This window comes from Podarcis pityusensis (genome assembly GCF_964106645.2).
Source record: "Podarcis pityusensis genome assembly, chromosome: 2".
Lineage (NCBI taxonomy): Eukaryota > Metazoa > Chordata > Lepidosauria > Squamata > Lacertidae > Podarcis > Podarcis pityusensis.
The window spans coordinates 97922879-97950378 of NC_138029.1; the positions used below are offsets into that span (position 1 = coordinate 97922879).

General features: G+C 41.2%; 2 protein-coding genes across 21 annotated transcripts in view; one reads left to right on the forward strand and one right to left on the reverse strand.

Annotated features, from left to right (window-relative positions):
• The window catches only part of FOXP1 (forkhead box P1), a 539690-nt gene that overhangs the window by 455731 nt on the left and 56459 nt on the right, over window positions 1–27500 (forward strand). For all 20 annotated transcript variants that reach the window (XR_013982997.1, XM_080995718.1, XM_080995726.1 and 17 more), the window contains one exon: window positions 19811–19915. Coding sequence is in view for 19 of the 20 variants with exons in the window: in XM_080995718.1 (XP_080851844.1) it covers window positions 19811–19915 (105 nt within the window). In the remaining variant the exon portion in view is untranslated. The remainder of the gene's footprint in view (window positions 1–19810; window positions 19916–27500) is intronic.
• The window catches only part of LOC308471662 (uncharacterized protein), an 81488-nt gene continuing 73954 nt past the window's right edge, over window positions 19967–27500 (reverse strand). The window contains exon 4 of the mRNA XM_080995980.1: window positions 19967–20751. Coding sequence (XP_080852106.1) covers window positions 20616–20751 — 136 coding nt within the window. The 3' untranslated portion in view covers window positions 19967–20615. The remainder of the gene's footprint in view (window positions 20752–27500) is intronic.

Sequence of the window (27500 nt, forward strand, 5' to 3'; positions counted from 1 at the left end):
TTATAATCTTTTTTGTGTTAAATTCATCAGAATTCTTTCATCCTCATAAAGCAGGGTTGAAATGTTTTTTTTATTTATTTCTGGGGTGGAGTGGGGGCTTATATTTAGAAACAACTGTGTAACCACACCCTATATGCAGGTTGAAAGGAGATGGTTACATCTTCGAAGATGCCCTTTATAATTTGCGGGAATCAGAGATTTCCCCAAGGACACTCAACCTGACTTTAATGGAGGTGTTGGTATAGAGAGCCTGTATACAAAATAGAAGATGTTTATCTGTTTGCAGCTCCTCAAGTCTTTCCCAAAACACCTCTTTTGGTATAGTGTCAAAGGCAGACTTGAGATATAGGAAGGCTACATACGAAGTCTGAGTGTGATTGATGTATATTTTTGCATAAGATAATCAAAAAGGAAGATGTGATCGCTTATAGATGCAGCAGTTTGGATACTAGTTATCTAACTTAGGCAGGAGATATCTAGCTCACATCTCCCACTTTCTGAGGTAATCTAAGGGGACCTTTGAAAAGCTCACCCTTCTACACTCATAAGGGGTGATTGTTTATAAAGTGATTGCCAGTTCATTTTGGTTCTATTTACCAGGGGGAGAAATCAGGAGTTAGATATAAATTGCTTTGTCTTTTAATATATAGAGGAGATGCCTCTATAAACATGACTTCTGAATTATTGTACCTTATTCTGTGGGCCTTAGAATTCTGGGCTGACCAAAAAGCATCTACTGAGGTATGCCTCGTTATACAAAAAATAAATAAATCCCACCACTTGGTACAAATCTTTGCAACAATTGTTGCACTTCATGAAGTTGGGTTGAGACTGTGGGTTGCATCCAGTGCTGGTCCTACTCAGAGGAGGCCCAACTGAAGTTAATACACAATACTGATTTAGGTTCACTAATCTCTGTGCGTCTACTGTAGTTGGTACATCCCTGCCTCTTGTTTGATAGTTTGATGGGTGCAAACATTTTCCAGCAGGGAGCAGGAAAGCTGTGCTAAACCATGGCTTAACATTACAAACTGCAGTTAATCTTTAACTATGGGCAGTAAAAGCAAGCCACAGTGGAAACAAGCCACCAAAGCCAATATAAGAAAGCTGGCTTGTTTTCATGGATCATAGATTAATCACAATTTAGGATTTGGGCATAATGCAGAAGGAGAAGTTCCCAATCTCTTCTTCATGTCCACACTGGAGAGAGAAGAGAGAGAAAGCTCAAGAGCCTGTGTGGCACTGTGGCTTATTCTCAGAATACTAACTCATGGTTAAGCATTGGGCACTTCATTAAAATGCCTTCTCAATGTTGCCATAATAAAACAAATGCCCACTCTATTCTGTGATAGTAATATAGTAGTACCACTCTATTCTGCCTTGGTCAGACCACACCTGGAATTGTATGTCCAGTTCTGGGTGCCACAATTTAAGGAGGATATTGATAAGCTGGAGAATGTGCAGGCTGACCAAGGTGATGTAAGAGTCTAGAAACCCAGCCTATGTTTCTATGATCCTCACTAGCACTTGAACAAATGACTGTTACTTTTCCAATCGCTTTCATTTTCTAGAGTTGGGTCATCTTTTTTGAATTATGCACCTACCTCTTTCTGTTTCCCATAGGTGTTTCATTGCTTTTTTTTTTATAAAAAAAAAGTTTACAAACCTTTTTCAAACATTTATATTCTCAATCAGCTAAATTATTATTTCATAATGTCTCCCACCAGCTCACTTCTCCACCAGCTTACCTTTTAGCATGGCAATCATATCTCTCAAGATCTCCAACAAATTAGTTACAACTGACCTCTTTCTCATCAGTCCATGTTGAAAACCTTTAATCACATTAGGCGTTCTAGTGCATTCCCATGTTGAATTCTGCAAAATTGTGCATCTTCATTCCCACCCCTCCTTTCCCCTTCCTCCCACCTTGCATCCTCAAGTGATGTTAAGCTAACCGGTCTGTAATTGCTTCTTACATCACGTGGCTGTTCTTCGGATGAGAGTGTTAGGTTTGTCACTTTATAGTTCTCAGGAATCTGACCTGACACTAGAGAACTTCTGAACTGGAATGGTTCACTGGTTTCTGGTCAGATGTAATAATGATCATTTATTCCATTTTCTAAGCCCTATATCCAAAGCAGTATATCCAAAGGCACTTTAAATAGACTGGGTGAATCTTGGCAGACGCTGAACAGAACTTTTCCAAATTTTAGCATATGTATTGTTTTATACTTCCATCTGGCCAACAGATATCTGAGTGCTTTGTATATTGCCACCCTTTTCTTGCCACTAAGATACTTACATGTGTCTCTAATATAACTTGCTGGTGTTTTTGCATACTGGTTGCTGGTGGCTTACAGCTATTGTGTATACATAAATCTGATTTAGCTCTCCAGCCAAATTTGCAAACAAGCAACGTTATCTGTGGAGACAAATGTTTTGTAACCCCATCCATCGCAGAACTAGATTACATGGGCACAATCCGCTCAGTGTTACACAATTTTATGACACTCCACCCCCCCAAACTGGAGAGATTTCAACATGTGCTTAACCCCCTCAAGTAAATCAATGTGATGTTCCAAGTGCTTGACTTCGGCTGAACTGTGAAACGGAAATAAGACAATTTTAAAAGCATGAGAAGAAATATGCCTTTCATTTTTATTTGCATGCAGTTTAACCATTTTCACTGCTTGTGTCGAGACATGTTAACTTTTCAAAAAAGAGCAGGGCAGCCAGAAAAACAAAACAAAACCCGGACAAACCTCTGAGGAAACAGGGAAATAATTTAAATAAGCTTAATAGCTATGAATCACACTTCTAAAGGTGACTTCTATTTAACATTGTAGCACGTACAGTGGTGCCCCGCAAGACGAATGCCTCGCAAGACGGAAAACCCGCTAGACGAAAGGGTTTTGCGTTTTGGAGGTGCTTCGCAAAACGGATTTCCTATGTGCTTGCTTTGCAAGACGAAAATGTATTGCGAGTTCCTGCGGGGTTTTTTTCCTTTCCCCCCCCTTTTTCCCAAGCCGCTAAACCGCTTATCAGCTGATGGCTAAGCCTCTTATCAGCTGATCTTTAAGCCGCTTAACAGCTGATGCTAAGCCGCTTATCAGCTGATCTTTAAGCCGCTTAACAGCTGATGGCTAAGCCGCTTATCAGCTGATCTTTAAGCCGCTTAACAGCTGATGCTAAGCCGCTTATCAGCTGATCTTTAAGCCGCTTAACAGCTGATGCTAAGCCGCTTATCAGCTGATCGTTAAGCAGCTTATCAGCTGATCTTTAAGCCAGCTAAGCCGCTAATACTGTAGCGCTAAGCCGCTAAACCTCTAATGGGCTTGCTTCGCAAGACGAAAAAACCCGCAAGACGAAGAGACTCGCGGAACGGATTATTTTCGTCTTGCGAGGCACCACTGTATATTACGTATTCTGTTTGAGGGCGCAATCCTGTTCCTGTAGAAATCAGTGGTGAAAACCCTGTTCATTTTTAATGTATCGGAATTGTAGACTTTACAATAATGACCTCAGAACAACTGGACCACTTTTAAGCAGTATAAACATGATCCATTGCACCAGACTTTAATGCTAGAACTGGTTAATAAAATAACCCCCATTGAATTCAATGGGACTCCCTTCTGAGTAGACATGGTTAGGATTGTGCTGCAAGTTGGATATCACCAAGTGTCTTTTCCTTGACTTCCTTTATTTTCTAGAGTTCGATTCTGTTTCTGGCAGTTATTTGAGAAGTGCTAATATTAGTATTTAGTAGGTACACTCCTTACAGTCCTATTTTATACCAAATGAAATGATCTTACACAAAAGCATATGGAATAAGAAATTAAAACTGTAAATAATAGATTACATTCTCGGAGCACAAAATTGCTTATACCTGTTGGATGTTGTCTTTTTCTGACTGGTGTAAACAAAAGAAAGAGCTGCTGCTTTAGGAAGGTGCCTAAAGGAATAGAGACGCTTGCTGGAACATTTCTTTTAAATCTGAATTTCAATGTGTGTCTATCCGCATGCGCATTTAAAGCTAACGGTTCTGATGGCTCTTTAAATGCCATTTCAAATCCAGAGCATAGCGCAGGTGGTGCTAATATAGGACAGTCCCCTAGGCTCTTGTCGCCAGGAGTGGTACAGCTTGTTCAGTGTCTGCGTCCATATGGCAAGCTGTCCCATTCACAGAAAAGACATTGTAGCTGTGCCTGTGGGTGCTGTGGTCAATGTAGTGTGAAAAGGAAAATTGTAACTCTCAGCAACCTATGCTATATGCACTTCCTTTTGTTAGAGAATCCAAGTTGTGTGTGTGTGTGCGTAATTCTTAAATGCCCAAGAAAATTCCCAAATCTTGCCGGGTTTATTTTTCTGTTCGTTTGTTTGTTTTCCTTCCGTGTGTGTTTATGTGTATTTTTCCCTAGTACTGCAGGGTTAACTAAGCAGGTTGTTATTTGATCACATACCAGTTCGTGGTTACCTGGCTTTTAGTCTCAAAGGGTATCTCTGGTTGTTTAGAGCCAAACTTAATCGTGACACAAGTTTACCCCATTCATGTTATAAAGTAGGAGTTTCTAATTTTAAGATCGAAAGGTGTTCAGAAGAGAAGGGGAGATGATGAGCCCTGCCCCTTCTCCTGCCTTAACTCCCTATGCTATATAGCTTCAGCCCCTACCTGCTTAGCTTTCTTCCAGTCTGAGCTAGGGTGCCTAAAGTGATGGACTGCAGAAAGGTACCGGGGGGGGGATCAGGGATCAGTTCCCCTTACCCCAGGCATGGCCAGACTTGGCCCTCCAGCTGTTTTGGGACTACAACTCCCAGCATCCTTAGCTAACAGGACCCAGTGGTCAGGGATGATGGGAATTGTAGTCCCAAAACAGCTGGAGGGCCAAGTTTCGCCATGCCTGCCTTACCCATTCACACCTTCAATGTAGGACCCTCTATACCTGAACCCACTATACCCTGCTTTTAGGCATGAGCAAAGCAGACCTAGGAGTAATTAAAGCAGCTACCCCATCACAGCAGACCTACCTACTAAGTCAGGGCTGGGAAACTTGTCACCTTCCAGGTGTTGTTGGATTAAGCAGCTCCCATCAGCCCCAGCCAGCATGGGCATTGGTCAGGAATTACAGGAATTGTAATCCAACAATTTTGGGAGAACCATAGGTCCCTCACCCCTGCTTTAACACAACTCATCTTGAAGCATACGAGTGCCCCAAAAGTTGAAGTACAGTGGTACCTCGGGTTAAGTACTTAATTTGTTCCGGAGATCCGTTCTTAACCTGAAACTGTTCTTAATCTGAAGCACCACTTTAGCTAATGGGGCCTCCTGCTGCCACCGCGCCACTGGAGCACGATTTCTGTTCTCATCCTGAAGCAAAGTTCTTAACCCGAGGTAATATTTCTGGGTTAGCAGCGTCTGTAACCTGAAGCGTATGTAACCTGAAGCATATGTAACCCGAGGTACCACTGTATTTTGTTAGATCTCTGAAGGTTGTGTGTTTATGTCTTTCATGCTCTTAAACAGATAATGTACTTTGGGTGCATGTATAAAGGCAAATACAGTTTAGCAAGTCAAAGGTGACTGGTGCTGTTTCTAGGTCTTCAACATTGCCTCCTGGAAGCTGCTGTTCCTTAACCAAAATTGCCTGTAATTTGGAAAAAAAGGGGGGGTGCTTCTGTACAAGTAGTTTCTGTTGAAATCAGTGGAATTTAACTCAAAATAGATTTATTTAGATTTGAGGTGAAAAACTGTCTGGAACAAATTTGGCCTTTGTTTTTCATTAAGAAGGAGAGGCAAGAAATTGCGTGTTTTGCCTTTCCTCCTCATTTCAACTTTTTCCTGATTGTGGTCTCCACAAAAGCCTCTAGAAAACATCTTGGCATCCAGTGATAAAACCCTTTCCGGGGTGTAGTACGGATCCAACAGCAGAGTAGGAAAAAAACACATAGTCAAAGGGATTTCTTAATGAAGAACATGAAGGATGTGTTTAAAAAAATATCAAGAAAAGGTTTTAAAAATTTACAAAACAGCAAAACTGGGTGGTTGCTCCTGCGTCCCACATTGCCGTTATCATGCCAAATGTTGTTCTGTGTTTGCGTGATTATTTGTTATGCTGTTTAGATAAACACAAACAAATAGAAAGCACAGCACCTGCAATAGCATATGATATTTACACTACCTGTATGATTCAGCTGGTTTTCTGAAGAAATAGAGACTCTTGTGTCCTATGGAATCGGATCGCTTTTTATAACGTGCAAATGAAGGAAAGCATGTCATACACCTGCTTGATGGTGTCGTCTTGCTATGCATTTTTCATTCCTCTCGTGTTGCACTTATGAAGAGTGAGGAGCAAAGACCAGCAGGAGAGGAACAAAGTGGGGGGGGGGAGTGGCTGATTCCTGAGCTGATGTGATTGCTGCTGTAGGAAACTGGTAGGACTTCTGTGTACAGAACAATACAGTTAATTTCTTTTTAATTCTGAGTGTGGTCCACCAATTATCCCTGCTGCACCACTTTAGTTCTTCTCTAATGGTACCTAGATGGGATTGTGTGTTTTTTTAAGCCCTGCCTTTAAAATAATAGATTTTGTACGATGGTTGGATTTTGGGGGGATGATTCCCATTTGACGACTCATTGCATAGACATTGGGGCTTTTTCATCTCTTTTAATGCTGCTGCTCTGTTGCTCTCTGGAGTGCTGGCAGAATCGGGCCCTCCTATCATTTAAGGTGCAGTAGAAAATATTGTATACAGTGTATGACCATTTTGTGCTGTTCTCCAGTTCAGTCTGATGTACAAGCAGGTGTTTAAGTTCAGACATATGCATACTACAAAATTTAATGGGATTACTCATTTGCTGAAAGTTAGACATATGTTCCCCGCCCCCCCTTCTAAAGAATCCTGTTGAACAAGGGCCAGAGTTTTGCTTTTTTTCCTTTCTTGCTTTTTTTTGGTCCTCAAAATGAATCATATATTCAAGAGCATAAGGCATTTCTGTGTTAAAGATCAGTGAGAAAAACAGGCAAAATGTTAGTTTAATTAGAATAAAGTGATCCTAAGATACCGAATCAATCCAACTTTGTCTGAATAAATTAGAGAACTATGCAGAGAGGAATAAAATGAGATTTAGCAAGGATAAGTAGAGTGTGGTTCTGATAGGAAGTTGAAAATCAAAATACATGTATAAAATGAAACATCAGCTTGGAAGAAGCAATTGTACGAGGAGGCAAGATGAGAAATTACAGTGCCTTCTTTTTATTAAAGGTAATGTGATATTGGTGTTAATCACCTTCTTATACATTTTAAAAGTTGTTATTCCAGTTATAAAATATAGAGCACCAGTGACACCAGTTAGGATGCTAAGAACAAACCTGAAGGAAAGATTTTTATTTCTACAACAAAAAAGAATACTGGTGCAAATACCGAAGTGAGCAACCAGAATGATAAAGGGTTTGAAGGGAATAGGCTATGAGCTAAGATTAAAGGGAATTAAATATCTAGAGCCTAGGAAAATAGAGGCTATGGGAGGCCATGATGATAGTATGTAAGTACATGAGGAGACATTAAAAAGAGAAGGAAGAAGAAATTGTTCTCATTAGTTAGCAATGAAATGACTAGAAAATGCTGGGTCTTAAATTCTCCCTGTCAAAGTATTTCTAATGTGCTCTGCATTCCAGGTGCCTGGGTACCAAATTGAAATAAAAACTGAAGTGATCAGAGGAGGAGGAAATGCAATACAATTAAATGGGTAAAGGAATCCACACCTAAAATTGGTGTTGGAATTTAAATTAGTTGACTCCTCGTTTACAGGCACAATGAAAAATGTACGAAGAAATTGGAGTTGTTTAGGCTTTAGTAAAATATCAGAAGGAATGCCTTTTTTCATATATGTTACTGTTTCTTTGGCAGCATCCACTGACTGCCCAGTTTTGCTATGGTGCTTTCAGGTCAAAACTGCATGTTAAATCCATAGTTTGGAGACCTGTTGAAGCTTTATATAACTGCCATTGGGGGGGCTGATCTGCCTCACTAAAGCAGCTGTTTAGTGTTGGGAGTGAAGCTTTCATGGATGCCAGTGAGATCTTCCCTCCCATGGCAAGCAGCAACTTCAAAGAGCTAACTTGGGTTGAGAATAGAGTGCATTTCCGGTCCACATACAGTGGTACCTCGAGTTACATACGCTTCAGGTTACAGACTCCGCTAACCCAGAAATAGTGCTTCATGTTAAGAACTTTGCTTCAGGATGAGAACAGAAATCGTGCTCTGGCGGCGCGGTAGCAGCAGGAGGCCCCATTAGCTAAAGTGGTGCTTTAGGTTAAGAACAGTTTCAGGTTAACTACGGACCTCCGGAACGAATTAAGTACTTAACCCGAGGTACCACTGTACTTTCAGGTTAATGCCTAAACAGGACTACTTATGCACATGATTGCATACTTGATTCTTCTTCACTTGATTCCTGTGCTCTTTAAGATCAGAGGCTGAACGTTTTAATTTCTTCCATTGAAAAGCATAATGTTTTGAGTTGATGTGAGACAATATGATGCCATGAGTTGTGATGTTCCACTCATGCACAGATGCAAACCATCCCCTGCATGTTGCACACATAAAGCGATGAACCTGCCCTTAGAAAAACCGAATACTGTGTACATTTCTCATACTATGCTGTTCTTAAAGCCCTAAACAGCCTCGGCCCAGTGTACCGGAAGGAGCATCTCCACCCCACCCCACCCCACCCCACCCCCCATTGTTCAGCCTGGACACTGAGATCCATCGCTGAGGGCCTTCTGGCGGTTCCCTCACTGCAAGAAGTGAGATTACAGGGAACCAGGCAGAGGGCCTTCTCAGCAGTGGCACCCGCCCTGTGGATCACCCTCCCATCAGATGCCAAGGAAATAAACAACTATCTGACTTTTAGAAGGCATCTGAAGGCAGCCTTGTTTAGGGAAGTTTTTAATGTTTGATCTTTTATCGCTTTTATTATGATTAATAATAATAATATTATGTTGGGAGCTGCCCAGAGTGGCTGGGGAAACCCAGCCCGATGGGCGGGGTATAAATAATAAATCAGTAGTAGTAGTACAGAACATGTAGTTCACAGTGCAGATTGGCCAGACATGGATCTGGAGGAAAGGAAAGGACTGCTTTGGAGAAGGTTGTCTTGGAAATTATGTTGGGGGTGGCCCTAAAGGACAGTGAGGACAGGTCTGTCTGGCAGACACCTGCTAGCGCTTTGGCCTATTTTTAAATAGACGTATTTTTATATGGAGTAAGTTGCTATTGGTGAATTATTTTAAAGAAGTTTTCCTTAACCTTTATTTTATTAGGGTTGATGGAATGTTGCTGCATAACCCAGGAGTATTCTTGTTCTCAGATTTACATCCTTATTACATTTTTTCCCTAAATGATTCCTGGGCTTTGTGTTCTGTTTATATTCAGATAAGAAAGCATTTGTTTTGCCAATCAGTTTCTGTATACAGTCGTACCTCGGTTTAAGAGCAGTCCTGTTTAAGATCGATTCGGTTTACGAACTCTGCAAAACCGAAAATAGTGTCCCAGTTTGCAAAGTTTACCTCGGTCTAAGAATGGAATCCGAACGGTGGAAGGGCACCGGCAGCGGGAGGCCTCATTAGGGAAAGTACTCCTGGTTTAAGAAAGGTTTTGGTTTAAGAACGGACTTCTGAACTAAGTTTGTAAACCGAGGTACCACTGTATTGTAATTTGTTACCCAAGTCTTAAATACTGACTTATCCCAGTGATGGCAAGCAAGACGATCAAGGGTCTGGAAACCAAGCCTTATGAGGAATGGTTGAGGAGTTGGGTATGTTTAACCTCTAAAAGAGGAGACTGAGAGGAATATCTAAAGGGCTGTCACATGGAGGATGGAGTAAGTTTGTTTTCTCCTGCTCCGGAGGGTAGGACCAGAACCAATAGATTCAAGTTGCAAGAAAGGAGATTCCGACTAAGCACCAAGAAGGGCTTTCTGATGGTTCAGCTGTGGAACAGACTCCCTCTGCAGGGAGTGGACTCTCCTTCCTGGAAGGTTTTAAAGCAGAGGTTGGGTGGGCATCTGTCATTGATGCTTTAGCTGAGATTCCTGCATTGTAGGGGGCTGGACTAGATGATCACCAGAGTCCCTTTCCAACTCTACAATTCTATGATTCTAATATCTTCATTGTACATACCTTTTTACCCTGGCCTTTGATACTATCTATCTACAGTGGTACCTCTGGTTGCGAACAGGATCCATTCCGGAGCCCCATTCGCAACATGAGCAGAACGCAACCCATGTCTGCGCATGCACGGGTCGCGATTTGCCGCTTCTGCGCATGCACGTGGCGTCATTTTGAGTGCCTGTGCATGCGCGAGTGGTGAAACCCAGAAGTAACCCGTTCCATTACTCTATCTATCTATCTATCTGGACCCACTTTATTTCCGTGATTGCATGTTGTTTTAAACTGTTTTTAAAATTGTGTTTTAATTGTTCTAACTTGCCCTGGCACCTTGGGTTGAAGAGTAGGTAATTAATATAAATTAAAATAAAGCTGTTTCTGTGCTATACATCTTTTCTTTTATGTTAACAAGCTCCAGGTTTTCCAGATACAGGACACCAAGGACTGCTGTGTTGTGACGTCTGTAACTCTCCACGAGATCCTAACTTTAACGAGGCAAATGGCAGTTGAGATTATCATTGAATTTAGTGGATGACATGCAGTACTTACAATGCAATGGTCATCCTAGGAAAGTGCAAAGTTTCTTTGTGGCTCCTGTCTACCTCAATAGTGTGTGCCAATAATAGCAACGGGCTCAGCCTCTTAAGGAGAACAAAGCTGACAATCACTAGATTTAAATTACCATCATTCCAGTGGCAGGGTCTCTGCATGAATATGATATCCTGATGGGATGTGAAATCCTCTAATTAAACATGATTTTAGAACCAGAAAGAGGAAAGAAAATGAGATGATGAGGATAATGGGCAAGAAAACTATGCATTTCAACAAAGACCGAATGATAGGCACACAGGACATTGCTCCATCTTTTCCTTGGCAGATTGCTCAAGCTTGCTGTCTTTAAACTGTTTCAAATAGCCCAGTAACTGAGTCTCTGTAAGCAAACTAACAGGACATTAGCTGAACACATTATTGAAAATTAGATGAATATTCTTATTAGCCTGTTCAAAACATCTTGTAACAAGTATCTTGGGAATGCTGTGCACTTTTACATGACGGCGTGTTTCCTCTATGCTATACCATAACAATAGAAGGAGTGATATATACAGTGGTACCTCGGGTTACATACGCTTCAGGTTACATACACTTCAGGTTGCAGACTCCGATAACCCAGAAATAGTACCTTGGATTAAGAACTTTGCTTCAGGATGAGAACAGAAATCATGCTCCGGCGGCGCGGCGGCAGCAGGAGGCCCCATTAGCTAAAGTGGTGCTTCAGGTTAAGAACAGTTTCAGGTTAAGTACGGACCTCTGGAATGAATTAAGTACTTAACCCGAGGTATCACTGTATATGCAAGCATTTACTAAGACATGGCCATTTGCAACCCATTGGTATGTGACACACGTGGTAAAAACAAATTAAAGACATCTGCAATGTGAAGAGGTTCTTTTTAAATAATAAACCTATGTGAAATGCCCAGTAGCTGTCCAGCTTATTTGCAGAGACCAATTCATTGTAGTCTTGTATCCTAAGACCTAAGTTGTTCAGGACTTGTAAATTAATTCAAGGACCTTGAACCTGGCTTGGTAGTAGACGAGCAGCCAGTGCAGATATTTTAACAATAGTGCCACATGTTGTCAGCCGGGTGTCCCCATTAGCAGTCTGGCTGCCACATTCTGCACCAGTTGGAGCTTCTGAATCAGGCCAAAGGGCAGCCCCACATACAGTACATTGCAGTAATCCAGCCTCAAGGTTACCAGTGCATGGACTATAGTGGTCAAACTATTCCTAGCATGGAATATTCACTTCTCTGTTGATGATGGCAGGGATCACTCTTCCCAATGGACTTGACAGGCAGGTTTCTTTGAAGCCTTTCACCTCCTCTCTAGGGTGAGGAGTCATCCTGCCCTTGAGATTGACTCTGCTTGCAGTTGGTGAACTCAGAGTAGACATGTACAGGACTGCACTGTAAGTATATGTTCTCACCATGTGGTCAACATTCAGTGTTGTATTTTTAAAGATACTAGACTTCAGTATGGTACTTGTCAGATCACGTCCTGTTGAGATTTCAGCACTTTTCCGCCTCTACGAAAGCTAGGGACCTATCAGGATGGTCCACCCGCAGAGGCTAAATGGATCCAACAAGTTTCCAGATGGCTCTGGGGGATTTTCCAGCTCATATGACTGGTGCTCCTGTTGAAGCCCTGGCTGATCTTTGGAACATCTAAATGGCTCGGGTTGTTGACATGATAGCCCTGAGCACTCCCTCTGCTGCTTTGTGGAGCCCATTTGGCTCGCTGGTATACTCCAGAGCTTAGTTCAAACAAACAGGCTCACCATCAAGCCTACCTAGTGGCAGTGAAGGCAGCAAAGAAGGCATGCTTTACTGTCTCCATTGCATCCTCATTGTGCCATCCAGCAGATGGGGCCTTTTACAGTCTGGCCTGAAGGAGATGACAGAACTGGCAGCAGCTCGCTGTGACTTGTTTGCAAAGCATTTTGATGATAAAGTCACTAGCATCCACCAGGATCTTGACTCCACTGTTACAGCAGTTAAATCTCAGGGGGTTTCCAGAGCACTGTCTAGTCCTGTTGTGTTGGATAGGTTTCAGTTAGTAAGGCTTGATGATGTAGACAAAGATAACTTGGATCGGTCAGGATGACCACTTGTGCTCCTGACCCTTGCCCCTTGTGGCTGATAAAAACTAGCAGGTAGGAGGGGATAGCTGGCTGGGCCAGGGTGGTGATTAATGCCTCTCTGCGATAGGGAGTGTTCCCTGCCTGCTTGAAGGAGGCAGTGGTAAAAACTGCTCCTTAAGATTTTTGGATTAAGGGTGGTATACCAAATTAATTGTTTATTTGATTTTTGCTTTGGGTTGCTGTGTGAAGATAGATTCACTGGTATCAACAAATCATGTCACAAAATCCAGACTACATTTCTAAACCCATTCAAGGCTGTACTCTCTGCAACCCTCTTGAGGATCATAGAATAGACACTGAAGGTTGTGCGGAAATTTTAAAGGTCTGTCTAAGAGTATAATTAGGCCTTTATGTTTTTAGAACAGTATTTTTATTGATATAAGTCTATTAAGAACAGTTCAGGGTTGTTGTTGTTTTTTAATTCTGTGCTAGCTATTGAAGGGAAAAATGAATCTCTTTATACTTTATTAAATGAGCACATACTCTACAAGTCATTGTCATGCAGTAAGGATGGTACCTAACAATGCCATTTCTTTCAGTCAGTAGTGCACTTATAAAACAGTTTTGGTCTAGAAAATGTATAGGCTGTGCTATCGGGCGTGCTGAAAAGTGTGGTTTGCCATTGTGCATACTTGAATAGTCATGTCTTTAGTGACCTCAAGGTTAGGCTGCTATAATACATTCTATGTAGGGCTGTCCTTGGGGAATTGTTCAGAAGTTTCAGTTGGCAGAGAACATGGACTTGCCTTTGACCAAGAAGTACTCCACTGTTTCCCCTGACCCCCTGGTAGCCCTACTGTCACCCGAGGATAATGCTAATCTCTAAATCTCTGAACAGTCTGCTAGAATTCTACCGCTTTTCTATGTCTAGAGCCAGGACTGCACCTGAGCCGATGCATATGCTTTTACTGTCTGGACGTGGCCCATAGAGAGAGCCGTTCTCAGTAGTTTTGTCAGTTACGAAACTAATTTTCTTTAGCGGTTCAGGGCTGCTCCATCCATGTCGGGTTTCCTAGCCAGAGCCTGTTTTTCATGTGGTGGTGGGAAGTGTATTCCATTGTATGTGAAAGTTGCCCCTGTGTCTCAACCAGTATATTGATTTTAAAATAGATTTATTTCACCAACAACAGGCGTATGCTACCTGCCAAATTATTCTCAGATTGCAGCTCTGAATAGTGACCCACCTAACAGATAGTAATTGAAGCAGATGAGATCCCCTCCAAGTCTTGTTTGGGCTTGGAACCAAAGTTACTCCTCAGTGTATAGAATACAGGAAGCTATTTGTCTGACCTTTTTCCACTACATCCCAGAGATGGGTAGGTGTTTTCCAGTTATTAAGAGTGAATATGATGATCTGGCTCAAACAGCACGCCTGTTCTTTCTCCCAATGTGTTTAGCTTCATGAATCCGTACTGTAATTTCACATACAGTTCTCTGTTCATTTAGACTTCTTCTACAGCTGCAATATTTTACTTTTTCTAGAGCCTCTTTAAAATCCCTGTTTGTGTGGGCATCTTGTTTCTGGTGTGCCTGTTTAAAGGAAGGCCTTGTCTGAGTGGGTGCAGGTCGCCAATATGAAACAATCAACTTCGGGGGGGGGGGGAGAGAAAAAGATTGTTTCACGCTTTTTGCAGTGACATGCATGTTACATTTATACCCATATATGCCATAAAGGTATAAAGAAAACAGTCATATTTTCAAGCACATAAGTCACATGCCAAAAAACTACAGCCACTCACGGCTTCCTGGCAAATATTAATCACAGCTCGCCTTGTCTTGAAACATACATCTTCCCTTCTCACTTGATGTTCATTAGGAGACATGTAGTGTGCATAAAGCACCGAGGAACCAAAATATGGCACTGCCCCAGTATATTGATAATTTACTAGGATGTTTCTTCAAATAAAGTGAAAAGAATTTTTTCCCCTGTGCGTTTTTCACATAATGTGATTCAGAGTGGATTAGAGCATGCATAGAACATCCATTGGCTGGCCAATGGAGAAAAGATCACCATTTCTGCATTGCTGCACAGTGTAGGGGGCAGCAATCTTGGCTGCACCTGGATTGCAGGGGAGACTGCAGTGTGGGGTCAGTGATCTTGGCTTTAGGTTCCCATTTAACTACACATCCTGTTATTGGCAGCTCTCTTGATTTTACCCAAGGACTTCTGAGAACTGCTGTTGGTACTACTTCAGTTCTGCCTCTCTCTGTCCCTTATTTTCCCCAAGTAATATGAATAGCACACAAAAAATGGTTTCGCTTTTATTTTTCACATGGAATTTAATTGTGAGTATGGGAGGAAAATAACACTGTCAGCACTTGATGGCAATAGTTCAAGAAACATGAAGTATAGTCCTGGCATGATTGTTTTCAGTTCTGAATTACAAACCTTTTTAGATAGTACAGGGGAATGGGTCTTACTGATTTTCCCAATTTTTTGGTGCATATTTTTTATGGAGAGTGGGGGTTTTGTTACTACATCTATATCTTAGGCATGCAAATTATGTTATTTTCCAAATATAAAATGAAAATGAAGATTTTTTAGGATTCTGCAAAAGCCACCAGATTACATATTAGAAAGCAGTGTTCATGATTCATAACATGAACACAGCTGTGCAGAATTCTATATACACTCACATATAGGGCTCAGGGGATGTTTTCATAAAATTGGCGAGCACTATTAGTCTTTATTAGATATATTTTAAAAAAACAGATTAGGAATATGTGGTTTGCACTGGCATTTACAAGTTGGCAACTATAGAACACATGGACATTTTGTCCTTTCCTTGTTGCATTTGTGTGGCTTTTGTGCTTGTGATTTAAAATGTTTGCAAAGTCTGCCAGGTACTGAAACAAAAAACACAGACATAGCTACAATTTTTTTTCATTGATCCTAATGGGCTGCTAATATGAGTGCCTGGTTTCCTGCTCTTCTGTTCAAGTCAGTTGATAACAAGTCAACAAAACACAGTCTTATATTCAATTTAAAAACAGCTGGGTGTGATATAATATCAGCTGTAAATCCTCCTAGCAGAGCTTGTCCTAAAATGGACCTTCTACCTTCAGTATGAAGCTGAATTGTCTCCTGAGGAAATAAATTGGTGCTCTTCTCTTTTTAAAAACTGTAGCCCTACAACTAGCAGCTGAAAAACAGTTTATTGAAATATACTTATATCACATAGCAAGACTACACGTAGATAACATGTCTTTATGTGTGACTTTATCCGACTAATATTTTATTATTGAGACTTTGTCAGAGTTTGGATGTCACGATGAACAATGGTTTATCATGATGAGAACATGTCTAGCCTTCCCTGTGCTCCCTCCAACTCCTACCAGGGGGAATACAGACATTTTCTTTTCCATTTTTATTTAACCACAGTTTGCTGTGCCATCCAAACTTCACAAGCTGTGGACAATCTTAAATATGGTTTGTTTGAAACCACCCATCTTCAAACCATGCTTTATGATGCTGTCTTGTGTCAGCGTGCTTAAGTTTAATACAGTTTATAGTTCAGATGTAAACACTAAACTTTGCTAAGTTAGAAACGAAAGGTTCTAATCTTCACCTTGTGACTGTGTGCCAGAGGATGCTGGGAAGAGTGTTCTAGCCTGGTGGGGAGGCTCAGCTAATTTACATTACAGTCAAAGTTTATTGTGACATCCAAATTCAGAAACCACACAAAACAGTTTGCTGTTATTCTTATCTATTGAAAGTACAGAGGTTGTTGCCATCTCTACTAACCAATATAGTGGGCATGGATATGATTTGCATTGATTGATCGATGGCTATCCTTCTAAGAGACTCAGGGTGGCATATGTTACCCATCGCTCCCTCCACATTTATCCTCACAACACTGTGAAGCAGCTTAAGCTGAATGAATGTGAATGGCCCAACACTGCCCAGTTAGCTTCCTGGCAGAGTGACGATTTGAATACCCCTCTCCCTGGAGCAAGTCTGGTGTTCTTTCCAAAGCAAGACACTGGCTCTGTTAGAAGGCATCTCCAATACCTCAAAGCTAACAAAGCATGCAGGATAATCCCCAAACCTCCCAGTAACTAAGCTCAAGTACACATAATTGACACAACAGCACATTCTTCCTCTTCTACTGTGCCTCTCTTCCCCTCCTTCCTCTATCTCGAATGCGTCAGATGGTAGACTGTATACCCTTTGGGGCACAGACCTGTCCTCTTGTACTTCATGCAGTGCCATTGCACATTTGTGGAGCTATATAAATAAAATAACAGCAGCAGCATAAATGTTCTGTATTTTGACATTCTGACCTGCTGTGGGTTTTGTGTATGCAATGGGAGGATTAAAATGTGCATGAGGGTACACTGTAAAACTATGTGATAGCTCAAACCTACAGCAGTCTGTGTCTTATATTTAGGTGGATCACACCAGAATCTGTTGCAGCCCAAGAATCACATGTTGCAGCAACATTTTCCCAACCAATTTTTCTTCTCCACTATTTTCAGTGATGGGCTTCCAGTTGCTGGAATCTAATTGCTGATGGAAATTAACGTACATTGCAGCAAATGATTCTTGTACAGCTATGCAAACTACAAATTAAATTGATTTCCAACTTGGAGATTAACCTATGCACTTGAAAAGTAATAGGTGTAGCATCTTTTTACCTATTTCCAGTGATGGAAAAATTAGGGTAACAGGCATAGATAAATTTTCAGTTCCATTGAGAAGTTTTCCTGATGCCTTAGACCAGACATGCCCAATGCGTGGATCGTGTAAAGGATTCTGATCGAGCATGACCAAGGCCTCAGGGTGCTTCCGCCCGCCGGCATCTCCTATGGCCACTGGGCGCCCTCAGCGTATGCTCGGCTACAGCCAGAACGACTCCACAGGCACTTTCCCCACCTTTCCAGCTCCAGTCTAGCTGCGTTTACTCGAAAGTAAGCCACCGTCCCCCCTTCCCCACGGAGCTCTTCCTCTGGTAAAGAGGGAATTGGACATTTTAGGGCGTGTTGGCTTCCCGCATGCCAAGGGCCCTGGGAGGGGGCTGGTGGGTGGGTTGATAATTTGTTATTATTTAATAATAATAATAATAATAATAATAATAATAATAATAATATACCCTGCTCATCTGGCTGGGTATCCCCAGACAAATATAATATTAGAAGTGACTCCAGATGTGGTTCATCTTTACACCCATCAGCCCCAGCCAGCATGGCCAATGGTCAAGGATGACAGGAACAACAACATCTGGAAGGACCACAGGTTCCCCATCCCTGCCCTATATGGTCCCTCACATGCTTTTAGGTCAGCTGGAGAGGCTGTGCTCATGGCCCCACCTTCACAAGATCCTTAGGAGGCAGTGACAAGAAACAGGGCATTTACCATAGTGGAGAAATGTGATTGGCCCCCCACAGTGAGTAGTTTTAAGAAATAAGTAAATACATTTTTTTTAAAAAAATCAACAGGCATTTGGTTGAAGAACTTTTAATTTTCTATTTTGCTGATCAGCTACTCTGTTGGTTGCTCTGTAGCTTATGGAATTTTATTGGCGATTTTATAGTGGTTTTGTTTTGTTTGTGTGTATCATACATGTTGGTTTTTGTATGCTGCTTTGGGGTTCTTTATATTGGAGGAAATGTGTGATATAAGTCTCAGTAATAATGAAAACCCTTACAATTCAGCCAGTAAAAATATCAAATTGCTCATTCTCTTGTTCGCCAAAAGCAATTATGAAGTAAGATTTTACACTGATTTGTAACATATTCATATGTGTTGAATATGACGGGGGGGGGGGATTGGGGGTTCCAACCCCTGCTTGTAGTTAATGCCTGATAGAGACACATGCACGTCTATTATTATTTTTACATCTTTTTGCTTTTGAGCTTGCAACTTGCAAGAGAGTCAGCTGAACACACACACACACACACACACACAAAACAATTTGGGAGAAGAAATGAATGTGGACAAAAAAGTGCACCCTTCAAGATAACTGACATTTCTTCTTTTAAAAAGTCATTTAAGGTTATGGAAATTGTCTGGAAAAAATAATTTCCTTTGCTGAAGACGTTTTCATGCAGAAGTTGAGTAAAGATATTTCAGAACATGGTTCATCAGTTAATGCAACAGATACGTTTCCCTGAGCACCACATGGCCTGGATCAAAGCATCTCATGACTTGGAGCAGTGTGGCCAAATCATTATGTATTGATTGGAATCCTGCTAGAGTTTTAACTCTTCAGTGTTTGAAAAGGTGCTTCCCACCCCCAACCACCTTTTTATAAGCTCTGTCTTGGTGGCCTAGGTAGCAGTGCTGCTGTTAATGGCACCCTTCTATCCCAGTGAAATGACAGAATTCCCTTTTTGCTACGTTTCTTGTTAAAATGAATTTTATAGTTGGGAAACATTCGCTTTTTGCTAAGAAATATGAACAGACCTGCAAAGAAGGCATCAAGAGGAGGGGAGCATGCAGGTCTGTTGTGATAGGGTTAAAGATGCCATAACACAGATATGCGTGCTTTTCTTTCTTTTTGTCTTACACAGTATTTTGGAGTACCTATAACCCTCAAAGTTACTTAAGATGCTAGATATAAACTACAAGGGTATTTAGTCTTCCATCTACTGTAAATATGCAATTTTCAAACACTTTTTGTATCTAAGACATAAAGCTACACTGTCAGATGTTCCCAGCATTCACTTCCTATGTTTATTTCAGTTCTTAACAAAACTTCTAATTAATTAATTAATCAATCAGACACACATAACCTGCTTGCTACAATCCCGACACATTTGCGACTCTTCTGTTGTAAAGCTCAAAGGAGGGCTTCCTTGAAACAAAACGGAATTGTGCGTTCCTGAATATTTCATTTTTTTATGTGTTTATACTTACATATTTTGCTTTCAACACTGCAGCAAGTTAAAGTCATTCAAAGCACCACCTTATAATGCTTTCCTGCTTTTTTCCCTCCCCCATCAGTTTATCCCACGAAGAACACTCTCATAGCCATCCGCTTTATGGGCACGGAGTATGCAAATGGCCAGGCTGTGAAGCAGTATGCGAAGATTTCCAGTCATTTCTAAAGTAAGAATATTTTATTTATTTTTTGGCATTCCATATATTTCATTAAGCATGAATCTACCTTTGGATGAGCTGAAAACATCTCCTTCTGTCAGTGGCTTCCTGTCAAAGGTGTCTGTTGTAAATACACATGATGTGCAAGTTGTGTTGTCCTCAGTAAAGCCTGGGCAGAAGGAGATTTCAGGGTGACTGCCAAAGGACCTCCCTCATCCGGCACAGTCTGAGATCAACAGATTACTGGGCACAGCTCTGCTGTATGTGCAGATCGCATCCAGTAGTGTTCGGGTTTTTATGACAGTCCTCTGTCATTCTTGTATATGTTTTCACCAAACCTTAGATCCAACACAGAAGCAACGGAGTCGATCCTCCTTATTTAATTGATTTTGTAACTGTTTTTATTGAATACAGACTGTCAAAACTACATTCATCGTTAATTGTGTCACATAAGTATCTAATAAGCAAAGTCAACACTACTTAAATTAAATTCTAATTATATTAATTGAGCCCCTGTAGTTTGACACAGACTTCTCCTCACTACCAAAAAACAAAACAGTGTTAAATGCGGTATAAAAGTTACCTTACTGACAAGTTGGTACGGTACCTGCAGGCATTCCATTTTTGTAAATTGTAGTCTGTTTTTGTATTTACCACTGTCATTTTGGAAACTACCATTGACAAAGGTGCTCTTTCTAACTTCCACATTTCACATGTTTGCTAGTCGATCTGTCTTGTGTTGCCCGTTTATAAAACTGTCCGCTTTTCCGTGCATCCTCCAGCCTCCAGCCGGCCCCAGAGCTTCAATTCTAGTTGTGGATATTTTTGGATACAGTATTTTTGGTCTGGATTGGAGAGAGAGCAGCAGAGAGGGCATTTACAGAGTGTTTAGAGGATGCTCCCCACTTAACACGGGTGTCGCTTATGCACTTGGGGGCCTGGTACCTAACCCCCTGCCTATGTGGGGGGACGCCTGTAGTCAGTTCTATGCCATATTGTCTGTGACCCTCATAGCCTTTCATAACTTAACTCTGTTAACATTGCTTCTGCAATAATTTCATGGGCAGAAAGCATTTTTCAAAAGGGGCTAATCTTTTATAATGCCCTCAATTCTCCTAGATAAGAAAAGAAATTGGGAGTCTTGTTTTTGTTTTATACATTCTGAGAAATGAATATAATAAAGGCTGGAAAAGAAAAAAGAAAAGAAAAAAACCAAGGGTGGTTTTTTACACACACCCACACCCACACCCACACACACACACCCACACACACCCTACCTGTAATCATTTTGTAGTGTTTGTTCCTAAGGTAAGGAACACTACAAGGTCTTTGATTTTAAAGATAAATTCTGTTCAAATAACAATCCTAGTTGTCTTTCACTCACAGCTAACAGGAGGATGCTTATCAGTATCAGCAGACACATAAGCTATTGTACACATTCATTTCCCTGTTTCTTTTCAAAATAAGTTGCAGTTTTACACAAGGGTTTTCTGTGTTTTCTCTTCCCTCCACCCCTTGAGGCAGTCAGCCACTGGTTGTCATGCAATTGTACCATCAGTTAGAACTAACTGCTACCAGCAGGTGATTCTGCTAAATCTAATGAAACCAACACACCCTGCATTGCCTCGAATACAGAAAAACAAAAACAAGTCCACTTTTTACTGCTGTGACAGAATGGTCTCATTCTCTGCAGCAAGAAAACAAAAATGCAGGCAGATTTTTGTATGCTCTGCCTCAAATATCTAATGCTGTATAATATGGGAGGCAGTAGAAGGGCCACTGGGCTTCTTTTCTTCTTTTATAGATAAATGCCATTCTTGGGCACACAGGTAGTTCTTTGAAATTAAAGTACATGAGGGCTGATAAGGTGTGCAGCTTCTTGGCACCCATGTAGTAATTTGATATGCAGTAAGCACTCCCAATAGTCACTGCATAATTCAAACCTAGGGGTAGTAGGGTAAACACATGCAGTTTGGGATCCGAGCAATCTAGATGCTTTAGAGCAGGGGTCAGCAAACTTTTTCAGCAGGGGCCAGTCCACTGTCCCTCAGACCTTGTGGGGGGCTGGACTATATTTTTTTTGGGGGGGGTGAACCAATTCCTATGCCCCACAAATTGAAATACTTTAATGTCACTTGTACAACTTGTTTACAGTGAGATTATACAAATAACCCAGAGATGCATTTTAAATAAAAGCACACATTCTACTCATGTAAAAACATGCTGATTCCTGGACCTTCTGCGGGCCGGATTTAGAAGGCGATTGGGCTGGATCCGGCCCCTGGGCCTTAATTTGCCTACGCTCTAAAAGAGGGCGATCCAACGTGCAACCTCATGTGTACCTCAAGGCCTTTTTTGGTGGCCCTCAGCAACATTTGACAACCCCCTGCCACCAGGTAATAAGTGAGGTGTTGGGTTTGGAGAATGAGGTGTGAGGGCTGTGACAGCATCCTAGAGTCCTCCAGCCTACTTCTCAAACCCCAGTTGCCTCACTTAGCTGGCTTTAGGAAGGCAGCACAAGGGCTGGGGAAGGGGTGTCTAATTTTGGGCTTGCTGCCCTCCTTACACAGCAAGGCAGTGAGCAGCCCACAGGTTCCATGTCAAAGTACTCTTGCAATACTGCCCTTCTCTAGAACAACCTTCATCAACCTGATACCCCTTGCGGTGTTTGGGGCTATCACTCTTATCAGCCACAGTGGCTAATAATCAGGGACAGTGGGAGTTGTAGTCCAAAACCTCTAGAAAACACCAGATTAGGGAACGCTGCTCTAGAAAGTGCATGGCTGAATCTGTTGTTGGTTTAGGATATCCCAGTAAAATGGATTCATTTTTTTAGGGACACCCACCCTCCCAGGCGGTTGAGGGAAGGATTCCAAACCCAAGATCCATTGCAGTGACTGCGGATTCAGCAGATTTCTTGCTGAACCCAGCAGATTCCCAGCATAGCTCCCTCATCTGGGTTTAGCTGGGGCTCCGATGGTTGATCTGAGACAGATGGATCTTATGCTGGCATAAACCACAAAAGAGTGGATGTTCTGGAGGCCGTGAGGGATGTGTCTGAGCAGGGGAACTTCCTTTGGTTCGTAACTCAGTTCAGCTTGGTCACGTGACTTGGCAACTCAGCAGAACTTAAGCCAGCAAAATGAATGATATAAGTCAAACTCTGTTTTAAAGTCTTGTTTTCCCTTTGCTAGGCTTAGGTATAGATCTACTCCCAAGTAAAGTATGGAACAGGGGTGATTTGTGCTGGCTTAATTTAAGCTAAATTGCTCCTTAGAACCCTATGTGGGTCACTGCCATATGGGCATACTATGCAGGAGGTTCTTGAGTACCTAAAAAAAAAATTGTAGTAGTTTAGTTAGATTTTCATTATTTCCAAACTCTACACCGGTATTTTCTCGAAAACACATAGCTTGCCTGTTTTGGGAACGTTGTAGTGTTCACAGTTCCAGCACAATGCTGAACCATGATTTGCTGTTATATCTGAACCCTACAGCAGCTTTCCAGAACTAGTTTTTAAGGACTGCCAAAGGGAGGCTATTAAACCATGGTTTGACATTGGTTTCCAAATCATAGCTTGCACCAAGGCTATTACGACACTGTTACGTTTAAATTCACATACCATGTACAAACCACATGTCTGAATTAAAGGGGGGGGCAGTTGAAAGTGAAACAGAGGGCAGCAACCAGCCTTTCTGGTTGTTGTTGGGTTGCTGACTTTGTTTTCCAGTTGTATGCCTCTCTTGCAAAGCACAGATGGGCAGGCTTTCGTGGTAAAATTTTGCTCCAGGGTACTCCATTATGGTAGGGATGCAGGTGGCGCTGTGGGTTAAACCACAGAGCCTAGGATTTGCCGATCAGACGGTCGGCGGTTCGAATTCCCGCGACGGGGTGAGCTCCTGTTGCTTGGTCCCTGCTCCTGCCAACCTAGCAGTTCGAAAGCATGTCAAAGTGCAAGTAGATAAATAGGTACCGCTCCGGCGGGAAGGTAAATGGCGTTTCCGTGTGCTGCTCTGGTTCGCCAGAAGCGGCTTAGTCATGCTGGCCACATGACCCGGAAGCTGTCTGCGGACAAACGCCAGCTCCCTCGGCCAGTAAAGCGAGATGAGCGCCACAACCCCAGACTGGACCTAATGGTCAGGGGTCCCTTTACCTTACTCCATTATGGAGCCTAGAGAACACCCATAGGAGATTGTGATCTAGCAGTGTGTGCTTGCTGAGAGCTCTTCCCAGGAGAATGCAGAGAAGAAGCATGAGAACAGTATGTACATTTATTATAGGGAAAGGGGGACAAAATGTTTTTGTTGTTGGAAGTTTCCCTCCTGGGGAAGGAAGATGTAATTAGATGGGCAACTAACTTTGGGAAACCTTTGTTTCTACCCTGACTATATGCCCATTTAACTTTAAGGGAAAACTCTTTTCATGATATTGGCAAACACCGTTTCAACATATTTTCAGTAGGGACTAACAAAAATGGTACTTCAAAACCCCAGTGGGGTTTTATCCAATATTATTTACATCTCTTTCTCTCTCTTCCTCTAAATCAAATTATTATTTTGCAAGAGTAAATAACTTTTGACACAGTAGCCTGCATAGTATTCATGTGCATGTGTGTGTGCTTGTGATTTTGGAGTGCTTGTAGGAGCAGTAGTAACGCATTAGAATATATATTTAAAACAGAGATTTTTGTCATTTGTAAATGGAGGCTTGCTGGTAATCTGCATCATGTGAATTTTAGTTTTAATAAAACTGAGGAGGACTTGTGTGAAAGAAACTCTCTCGGCACACTCTGCAATGTTTTCACAAGTGTTTTTATCATGGCAACATCTTGTTTACTTTAGTTGCTTGCCTAAAACTACTTGGAACATGTTAAGAAAACATTTCAGGAAAGCTTCTAAAAGAGGCTTTTGTTTAGCAGCCACTGTGAGGCTGCTCAGCTCACAAAGGTGTTAACTTTCAACCCCTTAAGCACTTCCACATGAAATTCCAGCAACTATGCTTGTGGTTTTTGGGAAGAAAAAGTGCACATTAAAGAGATCAGGTATATGCTAATACACGTTGAAGGAAGGCCGGAAATCATAAATTGTTTCAAATGCATTAATTGCTATTATTTGCGTGTCAGAAAGTTTTAGAGCTGAAGTTACCTCCAGAGTTAAGAAAACAGAGACTTCTGGTAAAATTGGTGCAATGTTAGAAGAGGAGTGTGTAGGGGGAGGAAAGCCTACATATATCGAAGCCTGTATATATACCAAGGATATGTATGGTCTTAAAATTCAAACACATGGCCCTGGCAGTTCACTTCTTCAAACATACATAAAATAGGTGGCTGGCTAAAGGTTTTCCATGCTGTTAATCTACTGTAAGTGACCTAACAGGATGACCAAAATGTATGAAATCTCTTCTTTGTGAAATATACCTTGCCTATTAACAGATCTGAAAACACACACACACACACACAAACAGTTCATTTTGTTCCTCAGATTGTCAAACGTGCAGAGTGGAGTTCAGATTTGAATGCCACAGGTTTTTACAGCATGCTTATTAACCTCACTGACATTGTACGGAAGTTCAAGACCTTTCCAATAGTTGCATCACTTAAAAAGGTCAGAGTGGCCTAAATACCACACTGCCCTCTAGTGATGTATATAATATTAGAAGTAAAAGTTTTAGCGAAGTGGCCCAAAGATATTATCACAACTATCATTACTTTGTATCGTTTTAATATGGAGATAAGAGTTACTTGGTAATCCTCTTTTACTTCGTTTGGTCAGCTTTCCAAGTGGACAGATAGCTATGAAATGGGCATCTCTCTCTTCCATTGAGGATATTTGTTGTATACTGTGCTGGAACAATACCTCTTTTCTTTCATAACCACATATGGGAGTTTTAGGTGCTTAGTTTATGTTTCCCACTTTTAATTTCCGGTATCTAATCAGAAAGCATTACTTAAGAGACAGGGATCATCTTTGTTTCATACTTTTTATTGACACCATCTCCCACATTATTGCTATGTCTAAATGGTAAAATTTATTATTAGCAATAGTGTCACAAAAGTCTGAGACAGCGATTTTCCTTTCAATAAAAGTAGTTAAAAACCTTTTAGAAAATCCATAATTTTGATTGCTGGTACTTCATAAATGTATAACTGGTACTTTTTAGCTGTCTCTTTAGGGAAAAATGAGTTTTATCACCTGCAGTACCTGGGTTAATGAAATTGTATGTTGGAATTTAGCCAGAATGAAAGATGAGATCATTCCGTGGTACTGGTATTAGCAACAGGTCTCATATAAAGCTTTGACGCTTAAGGCAAGTATAATTACAACTGTGTGCATTTGTGATTATTTGTCATTTTCAAAGTTCCTGTACTTTTGAAAGAAAATGAAAACATTACCGTAAAGGTCCCATGGTCTGAAAAGCTTTAGCAAAGCAGAAAAGAAATATACACATGTTCATCTTTAACTAGAAAATAAATTTTCTTGCTTTAAATTTGAGCCTCAGTTTCCTGCTCAGCCCTTTACAAAAATACAACTTGCAGTTCAAATTTTAAAGAAGTGTTGCCTTTCCCCTTCCCATGTCTAATTGTTTGTGTGGATATTAGCCATCCAGGAAATCCCATACTAAACAAATACGAATCCAAGAGGATCTTGTGTTCTTCCACAGGCAGCTCAGGATATTGTAGACAGTTACAATGATTTTATTTTTTCCCTTTTTGCAACCTGGTATTTATTGTATTTATTTTATGTATGCTGCCTTCTTTCAAAGACAGAGAGTCAGCTGTCAAAACGGACTATTTCGGTCCAAAGGGAAGCACTTGATATACTCCTTTTTAACCTTGGCTTTCTTCACTTTTTAGAGAATTCTATATATGTATCTTTATATGGTGATAAAGGAGAGCTGTGTTGTGCCGTGACACAGAAGCTTAAATTCAGGCCTGTTACTGAAGACTCTTTTGAGATGTGTAAGCAGTGCAGGAATCCTGAAAGGCTGTCAGGCGAGGGTGTTGGTTTGAAATGTGCCTGGAATCTCTAACCAAGCTCACTTTCAAATACGGCAATATTTCCCTCCCTAATGCACAATTAGCAATACCCCCTCTTAATGATTTTCTTCTGGGTGCGAAATTAAAATAAACACAGCGTCCCATTGAAATATAAGCTAAATAAGGCTAATGCATGAATCCAGGACTTCTCTATAAAGCTGTTTGGTGGCTGCGGTGTGTGTTTTAATTTTAGAGATGACATTTGTCTACCTGCGACTCCGTTATGTATCCTGTGGAATGCAGTGCTGTTTAGACACACGGCTACATCAGCACATGATTTCAAGACTTGGAGTAGGTGATTTTGCCAGGTTTCTGATGTCTCAATTTAACAATAGATGTGAGAGTACACAAGTGGTTAAGCTGTCCATTTTTAATAATAAATAATAATAATAACGGCCGTGTCACAAAAGTGTGTTTTTATGTTAGCCTGTTGTTTTTGTGTGCTAGCATGCTTTTTATATTTGCATTATCAGTGACATATGCCAACTTTCATAGCCATTCCTGATGTCTCCACACTTCCCTCGCCTTTTTATTTCAACAGCATTTCACTGGGGCTGC